This window comes from Vitis riparia, chromosome 7 (assembly GCF_004353265.1).
Source record: "Vitis riparia cultivar Riparia Gloire de Montpellier isolate 1030 chromosome 7, EGFV_Vit.rip_1.0, whole genome shotgun sequence".
NCBI classification, from domain to species: domain Eukaryota; kingdom Viridiplantae; phylum Streptophyta; class Magnoliopsida; order Vitales; family Vitaceae; genus Vitis; species Vitis riparia.
In genome coordinates, this window is record NC_048437.1 from 26,245,250 (window position 1) to 26,262,873 (window position 17,624).

At 34.8% G+C, this 17,624-nt stretch overlaps 1 protein-coding gene across 1 annotated transcript; it reads right to left on the reverse strand.

The window, feature by feature from the left end:
• Window positions 1–203: 203 nt before the first annotated feature.
• On the reverse strand, window positions 204–17,398 carry LOC117918660 (nodal modulator 1). The gene is made up of 27 exons (XM_034835471.1): window positions 17,249–17,398; window positions 16,833–16,898; window positions 15,786–15,872; window positions 14,984–15,040; window positions 14,779–14,843; window positions 14,394–14,563; window positions 14,216–14,277; window positions 13,893–13,976; window positions 12,305–12,464; window positions 11,280–11,395; window positions 10,201–10,329; window positions 9,196–9,267; window positions 8,926–9,021; window positions 8,654–8,731; window positions 7,680–7,808; window positions 7,041–7,217; window positions 6,406–6,609; window positions 6,156–6,269; window positions 5,821–6,071; window positions 5,460–5,505; window positions 5,102–5,350; window positions 3,568–3,798; window positions 3,096–3,187; window positions 1,585–1,813; window positions 995–1,351; window positions 730–803; window positions 204–626 (listed from the first exon to the last, which is right to left on the reverse strand). Exons 1-27 carry the CDS (start codon window positions 17,345–17,347, stop codon window positions 521–523), a joined length of 3,600 nt encoding a protein of 1,199 aa, XP_034691362.1. The 5' UTR covers window positions 17,348–17,398; the 3' UTR covers window positions 204–520.
• Window positions 17,399–17,624: the final 226 nt, after the last annotated feature.

Genomic DNA, 17,624 nt, shown 5'->3' on the forward strand with positions numbered 1-17,624 from the left:
TTTGATTTCTTGATTTGTTTTCTTGTGGAAATAACGGTCTGACCCGATAGTGGTATAAAACACGGGATAGATTCTGGAGTGACTCCCATCTCCTCGGGGTGAATCAACAATCACGTGGATAGCTGGATCATTTCCCTCAAAGTAGGAGATCCCAAATGTTTGCCTCAATCAGGAACCGTAAAAGACACGTTACCCAAAAAAAATAAAACTAGAAAAAGGTCCGTACTTAAAAGTTGCATTAAGCAAATCTTATGAAGTCGCAAGGCATGGACATCCTATACCATCACGAAAACACAACAGCTAAAAAAAAAGGTATAATTACAAAGCTAAAATTTGACTTGGATCAAGAAAAATTTGAGAGAAAAAGGAAAGTGGGGAAAAGGCTAATTTTACTGGGTACATTTAATTCTGAATTTTTCCGACCATGTAAAAAGATAAAAACTCTGGTCAGTATCAAACGGTACACATGCTCTCCATGCAAGCAAGCTCGTGATCCCAAAACTTTCTATCACTCTAGCTTTTAGTAAGTCTTCTTTCTCAAAATGGGTTTCCTCACTTCTTTCTTTGCGGTTGAGGTGGCTCCGGACATCGACATTCCCATCGTTGTTTGGTATAAATCCTTTAATCTTTAAGACAGAAAATAATAAGAAATAATTAGAATTAGAATTAGAGGTAGAATAGCATCCATTATACACGAGTACTTAAAAGTCAGAAAATGAGTAGGTTTACCTTGGCATACTGATGAAAAGAGCAATCACTGAAACTCCAACGATGAGAGGAAACACGGGTGCTGGAGTTAATTCCTGTAGGACATGGTAGGGAGAAGAAAATGGTTAAATTTTGTTAAATCATTCTAAATTCACTAGATCGTTTGGAAGGTTTGGATGGCAGAAGAGCAGTTCCAATAGGAGTGTGGGTAGGTGAGCAATATGCATAGTTGGTGATAACTAATCATGAAAAGAATTATTATTTGTTTGAAGAAAGTGAAACAGACCTGTTTGTGGTGATCCTCTTCAACTTTAAATCTGAGTGGGCCCACATGAATTTGGGTGTTTTTCTCTAAGTCAACCTCAATAATTTCGGACTCAAATTTGTGGGTGGTGGATGGGAAGCCAGATTGGAGCTGCAAAAGGTGCTTACCCTTGGGCAAGTCCTTCACCTGGAAGAAATTAGAAAGCGGGAGTGGGAAGACAGACTCTATCTTAGATGGGTCACTAGCGGACTTGATCTCCACTCGTAAATGTGAATGTAGTTCCTCGATTCTACTCCCTTCAACATGGCAACTTAAAATGGTCATTTCTGGCTGTTCAAATACCAGGAAGTCCAATGCCTTGATATCCTCAGATCCAACCTACAAATGAATCATATATGTGTGAATCACAATTTACACACCAGCAGTAACCAATAGAGGATATCATGCAAAAAGGTTAGAAAAAAACAGTGGAGAAGATGAAGAAAAAAAAATAAAGAAAGAGATAAAAGCTGCATCAGGCATGCTGAAAAATATTGTGAAAGGCTAAAACTACAATGGAAAAAAAAAACATTACGTTTTGAATAAATCAACATTGATAAGATATAACTCACCTTAACAGAGACAGATTCTGGAGATGCACGCTCAATTCTGGAGCTACTGAGGTCATCCTTTTTTACCACTTTGATTAAATAGGTTGTATCAGGAAGAAGCCCTCTTAGACGGTAACTTCCTGATGAATCGGTTACTGTTTCCTCATAATAGCCTTTGGAATCTGATCGGGCTTCAACTGAAACGCCTTCTTTTGGCTGGCCAGACAACAAGGTGACTGTACCTGTAGCACTGCAAAGAGGTTGAACCATCTTAGGGTCTCAGGCTCCAATAAGGAAATAGATGCAGTAAGAACTGCAGGTCGACATTTTCAGGAACAGTACAAATTTGTTATGTAGTTTTACTGTTTTGACAAAAGGAAAGAAAAAACAAATTTTAGCTTTTAAGGCAACATAGCCTGAGGTTCCTGATCACAAGCAATTTGGTTGGGCATCTCAAATAGAAGCAGATGCAAGTTCAGAAAACAAGGTTTTAGTTTGATTGGAGGTTGGAATTGCAAAAAAGCAGATTTAAGATAGTTCCTTTGGGGGAACCAACATAATAATGAGATTCTAGGGATAAGGAAACCTATATGGTTAATCTATAACATTTCCATAGTAGATAAAATCTGTATTTACACCTTGAAGATGTGCTGAAAAGCAGTTTTTTCTCAAGAGGGGAGAAGAACGATTATAGATATGCCCATAAATGAAAACAAATCAAACAATATGAGCAGCATAAAGAATCAAGAGGGAACAAATGAATGATAAAAATGAATAAGGAAATGATACAAAAAATGGCAGAAACCCAACAGGCAAAGAACCTCTGTTACCCAATATATGCTTGTCTCTGAGCCTAAAAAAGTTTATGGTTGCAAATAGTTACGTGGAGGAGGGCAAACCAATAATGTAAACAAAGTAGCCAAATTAGACAAAAAGGTTACCTTATCAAAAACTAGCAGTAGTTAAACAATAGCCAAAAGCATATTGAGAAACCACCGATTCCAGTCCTTTTTGAAGATAAAATTTATGTAGAAAAATAAATCATGCAGGATAAGATTGACAAAGTAAGCCTATAGCTATAGCTGCAGCACTTTCTTATTTTTCTTTTCAATGATGAGCAAGAAAAACACATGGCTCCAGTATGAAACATAACTATGCAAGACAAAGACACTAACTTTGGTTTGCTACAAACTTGGTGCCATGGAAATCTAATAACTAGAGTATGAAAATCATAGTGGATGAGGTTGACAAAGTCTGCAGCACTTCCTTGTTTTTCTTTTCAATGATGAGAGAGAAAAACATGTGGCCACAGTATGAAATATAACTAAGCAAGAGAAAGACAACTTTGGTTCGTTAATACATATTTTGTGCCATGAATATGGAATAACTAGAGTACGATCACATTGACCTCAAGAACTTTTTAAAAGAAGGTTATGATCCTAAGCATTATTATAAATAAATAAATAAATAATAATAATGTTAATAATGAAAGAAATGACTAATGAAAGGGGAGCATAGAAAATAAATAACACCTGTAAGCAACACGAGTGGCTTGGAAAACGACTTCTCTTGACTCCCCAGAACCAAGTTCTATTGCCTGCGCTGGAGGTGAAAAAGCATACTCCTACAAAAATAAGATCATTAACTAGTTTGGTGAGTTGATGGTGCACAATCCTTTTTTCATCAAGAGAAAGCAATCAGAAAAAAATACCAATATATCATTCCAAATTCTAGTGTTCCGGCATTTTATGCCACCTTAAAAAAACAATTTATATGGTTATTTATTAAGTCAAAAGTGGAAAAATATTTGGCTACAATGCTATTTTCATTACTGAGGAATGTTTACAAGATCATTCACTTTTGGAACCTATATGCAGCATTCTCCATTTCACATCAGAGGGGCGTTTCAAAAGGGACAGCAAGAAAGAAAGGAACAATAATAATATAAAAGAAAAATAAAAGTAATTCACATGTAAGTATCACATGGCAAAAATCCAAGAGTACCTTTAGTAGAGGTCGCAGATAAAAACTTCCAGGAAATAAGTGATCAAAGAGAAAAACACCACCAGTTCCAGATACAGAGTTGTTCCTATAACCATCATCACCACTCAATGATAGTAGCACAGAAGGAATAGGCTCTTCAGCATCATCTTTAGAATATATATGCACAGAAATTTGGCTAAGCTTCTGACAAGAGAAGGAATTAGGTCCAACTTGTTTCAGATGATAGCCAGTCTGCAGAATATGAGATAAACATCAGGAAATGCACACAAAAAAGGGGGAAAATTGCAGATATAAGAAAATATGTGCTACATGTGTATGTACTATGCTCACCCAGATCTTGTACAATACAACAAATTAACATAACTTATTTAACTAAGTCAAACCAGCACTCTACCATATTCAACAGGAGAAGAATAGATGTGCTAACCTGCCCTTTTCATCTTGTTTTAAAATATAAACTAGTGCTTACATACCAAAAATAAAAAAAGATTCAATGATAAGAACAAATGTCCAAAAGATATCAGTCAGAGAAACAATTAAATTAGAAGTTGGGCACCCTTGTTGATGACTCACCTTCATAAATGCAACATCCACACACACTCAAATCAACCAATCCTTTACCCCAAATACTTGTTTCAGTTATGTGAACCATCATTCAATTATATCTAGGGGCTATACACAACCTAGAGTTTGGAAGACATGTTCAAGATTCAATGAAAATGTGGTGCAAGAGTAAGTTGGCTGTCAGCTGTCCTTTGTCCTGGACAGGAATTGCTATGTGAAGATATAATACAGCAAGAACAACAACAGTAAAGTCAGCATAAATAAACATTGTCTAGGAAAAACATAAGAGTACCATCAAAGAGAAGAATGGAGGTAACAAATACAAATCCCCAAGGGATTCTGAACAAGTCAAAGGAAAAGACAGCCAATGGAAAAGAAGAGAAAGACAAACAGAATTGAAGCTTATCCAAAAACATACAATTTGTAAAATATATTTGCCCAGACGAAGATTTTTATTAATTAGGGATTGGCAAAGAAATGCAGACAAGTGGGTCAGTGAAACATCACAACTACATGGAACATGAGCAATGGAAAAGCAGCAGTTCAAGAGAAAAGCAATTGAGTTAGCACTTTGACCAGAAAGGAGGGAAATAGACATTTGACTACAAATGTAAGGGCATCCAGACCATCACAGTAAACAGAGCATGAAAGAAAAGTTTAAATTCTATGTTAGACTTCTGCCATTCCAAGGAGAGAATTAATTCATGTTGAAGTTTAAATCTAAACATAAAGCACACAACACTGTAACTACCTCAGTGTTTTAAACTCCAGCTTTGGGTAAAACATCACAATGCTGTACTTGGTTAGGCACATCAGAAGCATTTACTCAGATATCACTTCCAAGTTTCCAACAATAAGATTCAGAAGCATCACCTTTTAAGATGGTTATGGAAAGCATACTTAATAAATTTTATTGCACAAATGTGATATAAGAATGTTAAAGGAACTGTTCATTGTAGATGTTCCGAACCTTTGAAGCCTCGATGCTGTAAGTTATATCATCATATAGAGGTCCCCCAACAAAGAAACCATCTGTCCCTGTTGTAGTTCCCAGTACCAAGTCACCTTTCTTAAATAGAGCATTGGGGCTATCTCCTGCAGCAATAATCCTGATATTGACTCCAGAAAGAGGGGGTGAAACCGATCCTTCAACATACAAGCCCAGTCGACCAGAAAACGGAGGAATTGAAGCTTGACAACCATCATTTGTCACCAAGACCTGAAAAAAAAAAAAAAGAAAAAAAAAGAACAAGACAAAGAATTGAGCAGGAGTTCACAGATCAAAATCGAGATAATTATGCAGGTGTAAGTACTCCAATACAGCTTACATGTCGTTGCCTAGGATAAAACAAGATCTTCTTCTCACCATTATTCCTGCAGCACGTTGCAGCTTAGGTTAATGGCCCAGAAGGTTTAATTCTAGGAGAAGCATCATGTCAAAATTACTCAATGTCAAGCATACAAGAGAACTGGCATATCATCTCAGAGTACAAAACAGTGATATGAAGTCTGCAGACCACAACTTACTGAAAGCACAAGCATAACATACACAGAAAAATGATTAAGGTGTTTTCTAAGGTTACAAAAGGCACAAATCTTTTTGAATTTCTAGCAATATAATATACACCTATTTTTCAACCTTAAAGATATGAGAACAAAACAAAATAAAAACAAGCCAACTATATGTACCTTGCATCTGAAGGAACAAAGGTAAGTTTTTCTCCAAGATTGGCCCATACAGAATACTCATATACAGAAGCACTTGTTTGATCATTTTCACCGGATATAAGTCTGGCAGGACTACCACCAAAGACAGTGCCATCACTATTCAAAACCTCCACAATAAAACTTTCAGGTAACTCATATTCACCACTGAGTGAGCTTGATTGAACATGGATATGCCCTTTAAGGAGGTATTTATCTCCTTTCAAATGGATAGGCTATAAAACAATGTGAAAATATGAGAATAAAGGAAAAGGAAATGATCCATGCCATGAGAAAGAAAAACCATATAAGTGTTGTACCAATGTATTTGATGTATCAATCTTCATCGACGAGCTCCCAAAGAAAATACATGAGTCAACAAAGTGAAGTTCATGTACTCCAGGAGATTCTACACAAATATGCTGCAAGCCTTTCTGTAGTTCAAAGAAGGAAAGAGAAAATGAAAATGCAGACTATGAATTTCACATTTTAGCATAGAGGTGTGAACAGTGTCCTATAATAGTTATATGAAAATTTCAAATAATGAGATTATTAATGGATGGAGATAACCTTAATCTTCAAATTCACAGATGAACCATCTGGTTGAGTCATGTAAGCATCTACATCATGGGAGGAAACTATATTAATCCAATAACCTTTCTGGACAAATACAATTCCTTTTATGCCATCAGCACCAACATCCACATCAATGAAACTCTGTTCCCAGCACCAGCTATCTTCCCCAGACACGGCTCCTGGAGAAAGATGCTTGACCTAAAAAGAAAACAACCATTAAAATTAAGAGGCTTAAGCAGAGACAAACTTATAACAAATTGAATTTGAATGCATCCTTAGCTCTGACAGATGCTTTAAATTAGAAGTTCTGGCTACGGGGGGGGGGGGGGGGGGAAAGAAAAGAAATTTCCTGGAGAGTAAAGAATTTTATAACTTCTTCAAACTGAGATGAGCAGAGTTACTCCATTGAGATAAGATTTTTATGGCATGGAAGAAGAAAAATGACATCCCAGTAACGCATCACAAAATGGCCAAAATTGATTAAGTTACACACTTGCACAAGCACATACATGCAAATAGCAAATAAGATAGTTTTCCCACATGATTTTTTCCATTCATCTTCCCAACAAGGACCTGCATCAAACATAGAATAAATTCTAAAGAAAAAATAAAAGTCTGAGAACTCTAACCTCAAGCCTGTATTTTCCAGGAAAGACACTTGAAAACAAAAATTCACTACTCTCATCAGTTAGACTGACTGTCTTTCTCTCTTCATTACGTTTGCCAGCCAACCTAACAAGAGTAACCGAAACAGATGGACCACACTTCTCCTTGCAGACCACAGCACCATGTATATTGACAAGTGCCTGAATATTAGAAGAATACATATCAGAAAGAAGTGTTTTCTCTTCTCGAAATTGCACATCTAACATAACGAAATAAGGTAATTTAAACACCCATTGCTCAAAGACTCATAATTTTTTCAAAGAGAAAAATATGAATAATTAAGAAAATGGATCTTTAATAACGTTATCTATAACTTTATAATTACAACCTTTTTTTTTTTTTGATAGACAATTACAAAGTTATTTATAGCTTCATAATAATCTTGGAACTCACTCTTATACCCTGAAAAACCAGTTAAACTTCATGTCCATGCCAAACTCTAAAGCCAAGTTACTAGACCATTAGTTAAAGATCAATTTCTGAAGAATGCAGGATAAAAACAAAGCGCAAGTTTTTGGTAAAGACACAGACAAAGGCAAAATACAAAAATGAGGAGAGAACCCAGAAGGAACCTTAACATTGCTAAGCTAGGAAAAATTTACCTGAGAAAATTCAACTTTCAGTAATGGACTTTTGACCGCAACATCAACATAAGATGGCAAAAAGAGAAGCCCAGGAGCACTCTCAGGAGTGGCTGCCAAAGCAGATAAACGGTATTCACCAGGTGGAACCTGAAAAAATATTGAGGTGATAAGAGAGACAAAACTGACAAGGAAAGGGTAAAGAAGTTCCAACAATCAATGACTAACAAGGATGGACAAAAACATAGTAGGAAATTATGTTCAATTAACTATTACCTTACCTTTTCTGGCCATTCAGCAGAATTAAAATTGTGCTTGTGTGTCCTATAGGGTTAGGTTAATAACAGTAGCACCATTTTTTTTTAACTTAATATAACCATAGCACCATTCTCTTTTAACTTAATAAGCTCTTAAAAAACTACAAGAAGACATCAACAATTTTCCTTTTTGTACTTTTCCTATACCATAGCAACAATAGCATGATATTCTATATTATGGTTTCTTATTCTGTTAAATCAGATATCATACAAAATTCGATTGTAACAAATTCATACAACCTTGAACAATTGCAAACTTTGTGAGGATCAACTATACACCAAAGCTAAAAGTTTATTTAAATCTAGTTTTCATTAACTGCAACATTTCCTCTCTGATCAAATGAATGAAAATATGATATTTGGAAGAAAACAGAGTCTCTCTATCAGGAGTTCGAAATTAAATGAATGAAATTATGGTATTTGGAAGAAAACAGAGTTTGAAATCAAATGAACAAAATTCTGGTATTTGGAAGAAAACAGGGTTTGAAAACAAGTGAATGAAATTATAGTCTCATGAGTTAACACACCAATACCATGTGTTGATATGGCAAGGTAAAAGAAGCAGCAAGTCAAGCACCTTCCTAATTTCCAAATATGGTGTATGGCATTAAGTAAGACATTACTCATACTAAAAGAAGGTGAAGGTACAACAAATACTATAGCATTAGGCTGACATACCTCAAAGCAGAAATTTCCAGTGTCATCAGTCTGTTTCATCTGGGGTTTAACATTCTCTGGTCCATGTGTCAAGGCCACCTAAAATAAAAATGTAGCAGATGAGAAAAACAAAAAATAGTGTGATATCCAACTAAAATCAAGTACCAATTTTTATTTTTTATTTTTGATAGATTACTAAAATCAAGTACCATATTACAACATTATTTTAATATAAAAATTATAATATTTATAAACAGGAGCAAAAGAAAGATAAACATAAAATCTGAAGTTACCTTTGCTTTGTAACCAGCACTAACCATACGAACAACACCACATACATCATAGGACGCTGCTCTAATATCTTCAATTGAGGCCATATTTGGCAGAACCTAGACAAAAAAAATTAAAAATAATAACAATAAAAGAGAAAAGGACAGCAAAGTCATTCATCATAAAGAAAAATAACCCAAAAAAGAAAAGATTCTCTAATCATCATAAAAGGAATATAAACATCATCAAAGATTAAAAACACAAAAATGTAGGATTTGTTTTATACACTTTACCAAAAAATCCTTTAAGGTTGTGAACGTGTAATGCTCCTTCTTGGCTTCTATCGTATAGCGATTTGATGTAACCTAGACATTCAACAACTTGGCAACTTAAAAACAAAAATCAGATAAAAACCAAAAACATAACATATTTTAGAACTAATTAATACCGCTAACACATCTAAAATGGCAATAAAAATGTTTCATTAAGTCGCTTCAAAATCATACATTTGTTAAGATCTAGAAATATGAACCAACAAAACAAACAATTGGGTGGGCATGTGTTTGTGCGTGTGTGCGCACATGTGTGCAAGGGGATGGTCCGATGTTATCAATATTATCTTTTTATAATAGGTACTTTTTTGTCAAATTTAGTGGCTGGATTATTTTATGGATGCACTTATATGGATTTTATTCCATGTCATGAGAAGAGGATCACAATTTCAATAATACTAAAATGAAAACTTCAGCATAACCATCAGCTGAATGGTCAAAGGTATGGCAGAATCCTTGCAATAAAAATGTTTCATGAACTTCATTGATTTCATGTATAAGAGTTTTGGACAGCCTAAATCATGAAATCGATTTCTTCCATCAGTAAGCATCAACCAGGTCAACTCCTATCTCTTCAAATGACAAAATGAAAAACTCAGGAAACTAAAACCCGCATTGGCCCAGTGCAACTGCACAAACCAAGTTAATCTATCTGCTAAATATTCCACAAGCAGCAGCAAGATCTTGCAAGAGATTTGCACAAACAATATAAAGACGCCTACTGATACTACTTCATCAAGTTGAAATTTGAGGTCTAAAAGATAAAACAAATAACCAAAAGAAAATGGAACGATCGCAAAGCCAAAAATCATCCTAGTAGCTGTAATTGGGAGGCCAAAGGCAAAAAGGGGAAGCTAAAAGGGAGAAAGTTTCACCCCATTAGCACTACAAACCAGCACATCTTGCTCCAAGAGAAATTAATTGATCGAGTCAATTAAGTCATTAAGAGCATGCACATAATCATACCTGATCAAGCTTGTAATATCCTTGTGTGTCAGTGATGGACCTTTCCTGACCATCTACAATAATTTTAACACCATCTACTCCCGCATCATTTCCATCAACAACGCGGCCCCCAACAGAAAATCCAGTGACCTATATAGAATTGCAATACCAGAAGATTCTAAGTTGAATATATTCATAGGAAAACAATCACAAGCATGGCACATTTTTAAATTGTAAGAAGCTGGAGCAGATTAAAATGAAAGAAAATTAAAATAGAAACAACATTCAGTAACTACAACATCAGGTTTATAATACGAAAACTTAAAACATTAATATGGTCAATCTGAATAAATAGCATAAATTTCATTGCATGAGAGATAGATTATCTTTGAATAATAAATCAAACTTGTTGCTCCACTAAACATAATAAATGTTCCATTTTATTTTTCTGTTAAGACCCAATAAGAGACAAGAATGACAGAGAAGAATCATTTATCTACTAGCTTGCTGAAGTTCTGATACAATCCAATAAATAGCATAAACTTAGTGGTGTGAAGAAAATGTGATGCAAAATGAAGGAAAAAAAAAAGGAAGATGGCATAAGATTTACGGGTAAGCAATCTATATTAATACCAGTTAAAACAGCCACTAGAACAGCTGTATTCCTATCTCACATGAATTAGAAACATGAATGACACCAATAAGTGGTGAGAAAGGATTGCCCAATTAAAGACACTGCCTGATGAAGGCTGCCCATCTTAGGCATCGAAAAATCATGCATTCAATTACCTCTTACATTATTATTGTTAGGTCTCTTTCCCAGCACAGTACTACTGGTTGGGTAATAACCACTTATCAGTCATCATAATAATTATGCTGATAGAAATAGGAGAAGAATAGTCCTATAATGTATAATCTTACCCCAATTAGCAGCATGCATATACATGAATACATACATACATACATATTGATAGACATGTTTGTAGACATTTCAAATAGAGGCATGCAAGAATAAGAAGCTGAAGTCAAAAGGACGTGACAAATAGCAAGAGAGGAAACAATGTCTGAGTTTTGACTACATAACCAATAAATTATGATACCTGAAACTTTTGGGCAACCGTTACATGATGATGTTCAACAGACACCGACACAGACGGTGGTGAAACATCAAAAATGGTATTTTCACCCTTGTAGAAAGGTATAAGCTCATAAACCCCTGTAAGCATTTCACACAACCTAAGCACTTGCTCCATATAAAGGCAATACATTTGCTGAACCAAATAATGAAAGCAACTCTCTACACAATCTAATATAGTAGAATGCTAGAAAAACCTCGGTTTCTACACTTGATACACAAAATTAACACAATCAAGCAAATGATTACAGAAACAGGAATAAAAAAACATGCACTGAATATAAATGCAAGCCAATTTTCCATCCAGTCCCCTGAGAGTTGGTCCATGGCGATGTAACATGAATATTGGATTCTCTATATGCTATGAAGTTACAAGATGCTGTCCAGTTTAACACATATTTCTTTTTCTACATATATGGATTAAAATGTTTTAGTCCTAGAAACTGATAGGTGAAATACAAGTTCTATAATAATCTGACAGAAAAGGACTTAATAACATTCTAATCAATTGGACATATTTGTAATAGTCCAACTAATCTATAACAAATTAATACAATTAAACATATAAATAGCTTACATATTTTAAAAGGACAACTTTCAAGATGAAATGGCACATTAATAGAAACAAAAAAAAAAACACTAGAATTAAGAACCATGTCCATTATCACCATGGAATCAACCAAAAAGAAGTTTCTTGTCACTATTTAAATTGCTACCTGGACATTATTACTTTTCAACCACAAATCCTAGTCATGATAGGATTAAAAGCACTGTAACCAAGACAGATATAGGAAAAGAAAACAGCAAAGCCAAATGGATTATGGACCATATAACATTCTGTAAACTTATAACTAAGAAAAGTAGTAATCATAGAAGCTACAACTCTATATAAGAACATCAAGCAAGCAGCATTAAAAGGTGCATGCATGATATAAATAAGGAGAATATCAAACAGCAAGGAAACAAGCAAACAGAGAAATAGAGATATACCACAAGGCAATGATTTAAATGTGAACATCCCATCAGCATCAGAAACAGCATGACACAGAGATTTTCCTTGTCCAGGGGCATTACCAGAACCCTGAGGACAATCAACCTCTGATACATCATTTGAATATAAATAAATATGAACCCCCAGGATTGGATTTCCCTACCAAAATAGAAAAATGAATCTTTCATTAGTTTCATTTAATGGGCACTTCAGAGGACCAAATCGACTCAATTACAGGGGAAGGCAGTTGATGATTATTAAATAAAAATAACAATGAAGAAATGACTATAGATTATAGGACCCACTACACCTCTAGCATATACTGCACACAAATAGAGAGAGGTTTGGATCACTCCACATCTACTTTCTTTTATTTCTTTCCTTTTTTTCTTTTTTTCTTTTTTTGATAATTGAGGAACCTTCTATGGTTGAACCCTTCGGACTCTCCATGAGGACTCAAACCTCAGGCTGCTGAGCATGCCTGCCACAATCAGTACCAGGTAATGCAATGCATTCAACCAGCAGCATGAAAAAAACCAAGGACCGTGCGCCTCTATCACACATCCTGGAATTTGCAACCAAGTAGGCACCCCGATGGGCTCCACATATACTTTCTTATGAGCTACAGTTCAAGCAGCTATGTTGAATTCAATGGGTATGATTACTAAATCAGCTTAGATTGATGATTACTGGATCAATTCAAACTAACCTTGAAAAAAAAAACTTGCATGAAAAGAAACATCAACCTAAAATAATCCGAAATCTAAACTCCTGCAAATCCTTGGAAACTTCAAGGAGATCAATGAGATGGGGGAATTATATCCACAGGATTCCAGGAAAACAAAAGTTCAAAGATAATTCACCCTTGGAAAGGAGCCTAAATATGCAATAAATGTCAATTTAAATGCAGTGATATGATAGGTGAAGGAAGCAAAACAATAAAAGGGATATTTCCAAACCTTGAACCATAAAGCATGTACACCAGTTCCAAAGCATACACTAACACATGGGACAAAAAGGGATACCTCCACAACTCTTTTCCAATTCATGCAAGGTTCCTACTTCACTTTGCACCCAAGACCAGAGTGCTTGCAACAGTATCCCAGCGCAATAGATGAACCTTGAACCTTATTGTTATCCCCCAACCCTGACTTATAAGCCTTTGGATTTTCTCAATAATTTTGGCTACCTTAGCTAGGATGCAGAAGATGGATAAATGATAGATGGCAAGATTAGAACACCACAACTATTTGCAGGGAAAGTAAATTCGTCTTGAAATCTTTGTTGGTAAAATATCTGCTGCAATAACACTACAATGTGATATCTTATTTCTTTCCTTTTTTTTTTTTTCCTTTAATTTAATTAGAGCAAGGTGATCTATCTTGAATTAAGTCAAGTAAAGCATTTCTCAATTATGTAACCAAAAAACGAAAACAAACAAGCATAACAATTTGGACATGCTGCTAGGTATATAGGGCTTCCTATCAGCATATTGATTTCTTAACAATTAACATAGTGAAAACAAAGTGTTTTGGAGAATCATATAGCAATTGCATTTTTCTGCAATTATTGTTACTGTAAATTTACCTGAGCAACTACAAACCCATTAATGTCATATCCAGGGACAAAGAAGATGTCATCAACTAAACCATTTCCAAACCCTAATTCCACCTGCAGCATATGTATATTCAGAATCAGAGAAATCAATAAATGTATAGTACGAAAAAGCATCTCATAAAAAATATATACATACATACATACATATATATATATATGCACAAGTATGTTTGCATGTTTGTGCGCCTTTTTCAGTTGGAAGAGATAGAATGAGTGAGTGAGAGAGAGAGAGAGAGAGCAAAAAGAAAAAAAAATGAAAGCAAAAAAGGAAACACAATCAAGAAGCATGAAACCTCTGTGGAACCCCTAACTTCAACCGTCAAATCAGGATGTGAAGCTTGTAATTTGTAATTTCCTACACAAGAGCAAAACCCTAATAAGTTAGCAAATGAATACTTCAGATAAAGAAAATGTGGCATGATGTATAAGAACACATTGACCTTGTGACAGGAAAGTAATAAAATCCCCAACCTGGAATGATGTTGTTGAATGAGTAACTTCCCTCTGATGATGTTAAAACAGAGGAGATGAGATTCCCTGAAGGAGACAAAAGCTCAATATTTACATTAGATGGACCTCCATTTTTAAGTGAACAGCTTTCTCCACCAACGGCTCCCACAACTCTTCCAGATATCGTGAACCTACAAATACGATATGGAAGTTTTTTTTTTTTTTTTTTTTTTTGATAGGTACAAATATGATATGGAAGTTAATATATTATATATCTAAAGGAAACAAAAGTAAACTACTTATTTGATCCATAATGCAAACAGAAATGGAATGAAAAGTTATTTGGAAAAAAAAAAACACTTCAAATTATGCAAACAGAAATAATAACACAAAAATTCAGACAAACCCTGTGAATCGGAAGTTAATATCTTCATTGGCATTACAACCAGCATGATCAACAACGACAGGAACCTGAAAAAAGATATTGTTGGTGTCATTTTATGGCAACTACATTTACAGATTGAATTCATAACAAGACTATCTGTGTCATAAAAGGAAAATTTGGTAACTGTCAATTTGGAAAATTATTTCAACAAGAATACAGCCTCTACCTTATCAGGGTCCAATGACCATCCTTCTGGTCCCTTGATTTGGACTACAAAAGAACCCTGCAAAAGAAATACTTACAATGAAAAGAACAGAGAGTCCATGCAGATATAAGGATGATGAAATAAGCATGTATAAAATTGTAAGTGCCTTCAAAAGAGAGTTAGCCATTTCTAATTTGAACCCACAATCCACCCAAAAACTTAAAACTCACAACACGTCCAATTCCAAGCTTAATTGGTTTAGTCCTTTTTGCATAAATCTCAAACCCATCCAAGGGACAAGACACTACGCTAGGCCTCCACTTCCTCCTAAATTTTTTAGAAGACTAAATAAAATCATCATATTTAGAGCCAAAAGTAATTGATTAGCTAGGTAAACTAGCTTCGACAAACCTGTCCCACTGATATATGATCAGCCATGGCCCAGTTTCCAGAACATCTTACAGAAAGATACTGTCATAAGGAATACATTCTCAAGTATTATTATAGCATGTTTCTATAGACTGTGTACATTGATGAACCTCTACTTAGGCATTTCTAATATGTTTTCACTTTTTTCCAATTAAAAAAAAAAGGTAGTATAATAGCATGTTGGCAAAATGAACTAATGTTGACTTTATTTGTTTTGATTTAAACTTATATTTTCCACTGACTCAACTGATTACATGGAAAATGATCATTTTGTTTTGTTGTGCCAATTTTCTTTTTATCTCTTTGTTTGATTGAAATGTTAGTTATTGATGAGAATCAACTACATTTTCTACTCATTCATGCAGAATGAACCACACTATTGCTTTAAAAATACCTTGTCATAGACAGGAATGAAATAGTAACCATTTGGGGCACACTGAGTTCTGTCCTTCACCAATCCATCAATTGTGCGAAGCTCAACCTACAGTTTGATAAAATAAACCATTCAGAACCTCAATTTAAGTATCCATGTTTCAGAAGCACAAAATTAGCAATTAACCAGAATGTTGGTGTAGATAGAAAAGAAAACTACAAAAATTGTGACTACCAAGACAACAATCCATTTATTTAAACTTCACATCAATGCCTAAAAAGGTCCATAAACATTATCACATAGTATTTTGGGTTTTTTCTTTTCCTTCAAGATCAGAATCGAAAATGGGCTACCCATACAGTTTCTTTCCAATGTGGTTTCAGCAATATCACCAACCCTTCCCAGTAAAGTATCCAAAGTCTAAATGATATAGAAAACAAGAAATTTAGGACATTTTCTCAATTTAGATGCAGGAACATCAACTGGACATTTGATGCCACAAGGAGAAATGGACATCAAATGAGAATTGCATGATATACAGAGAGAGCAAAAATGCCTAATAGTTAAGAAAGTGCTAATGCTCAGCTTGCAATGAACTGCCTTGTCATTCAATGCATACAACTTCAACATATAATCAATGAGATCCAGTGAAACACCAAATAGTCCAACCTAGCATCGATTATGGTTATGGAAGCAATCCCAGATTGGGCTGAGCATTTCAAACATATACAGACAATTCTTTAGTTCCAGATCAAAACTTTGTTAAAATTAATTATAATTTCATTCTTAAATCCAGCAAATAATGCTCCATTTAGTCTCAGATAGAGGAGGAAAATGCTAAAAATCACTTAAAATCAGTTGCTTTCTCAAACTTCCATTAATGATTCCTTAAATCACTGCCAAAAAATAAAAATAAAAAACAAGAAGGGACTGTTCCAGCTCAATAACAATTCAAAAAATGTTTGGGTCTATTATGGATGAGCTTCAATTGCCTAGGCATTGTTATAAACCAATACAATATAACATGCACTTTCATTGGAGAGATAACAATCAGTATAAAATTCATACCGTAATATGAGAATAATCCAATTTTCCATCAGTTGGCTTCCTCGACTTGATCAAATCCGAACTTGCCTACAATAACAACTTCTTGTCAGAGAAATCAGCAACAACTACACTACAATGTTCCCGATTAAAGAAATAAATTCTCAAGCAACATCAAATAATTTAATAAAAAAGGACGGACTCCACTCAATAATTGCAGAAGAGATCCAAAAATTCAGATCCTTCGTTTTTTTTTTTTTTTTCTCCCATTTGGAGAAAGTCTGAAAAAAAAACATAGAAAATAGAAGAACTGGAAACCTTAAACGACAATAACAATTTGAATTTTCTTGTTTTTTCCTACGGTTTCTCGGCAACCAAACGGGGCAGGAAACTTAGTAGAGACACATAGACGAAGTTAAAGATGAATTTAAGGGATTGACCTCGACGAATCCACCACAGCCTTGGATGGAATCGGCGGCAGCGAGTGAAGTGATATAGATAACAGTCAGCGAGAATATCAAAGCCTCTCTAATCGCCATATTTAGAGCTTCAAGGAGAGAGAGGACAGATCTGGGGGTCCCTGTCTCTCTACATGAGATTTATAAACCATGCGAGGGGTTTTACATTGCAAGAAGACTGAACTAGCGAAACGACGTCGTATGCTATTGGTGCAGGGCTGCCTATTGGTCCAATTGCATGATTTTGGTACACTGGTTAGCCCATCCTATTTTTAAAAATTCAACCATGTTTTGATTAACTTATTTCTGAACAAAAAAATAATATTATTAATATGACATAATATCATATGTTGATAAT

Coding starts and splice junctions, on each gene's coding strand:
- LOC117918660 (XM_034835471.1), bottom strand. CDS start 17,347: ATGGCGATTAGAGAGGCTTTGATATTCTCGCTGACTGTTATCTATATC. Junction 12,465..13,892: donor ATGGGTTTGTAGTTGCTCAG/GTAAATTTACAG, acceptor CTATTTTGGTAG/GGAAATCCAATCCTGGGGGT. Junction 9,022..9,195: donor CAACCTTAAAGGATTTTTTG/GTAAAGTGTATA, acceptor TTTTTTGTCTAG/GTTCTGCCAAATATGGCCTC.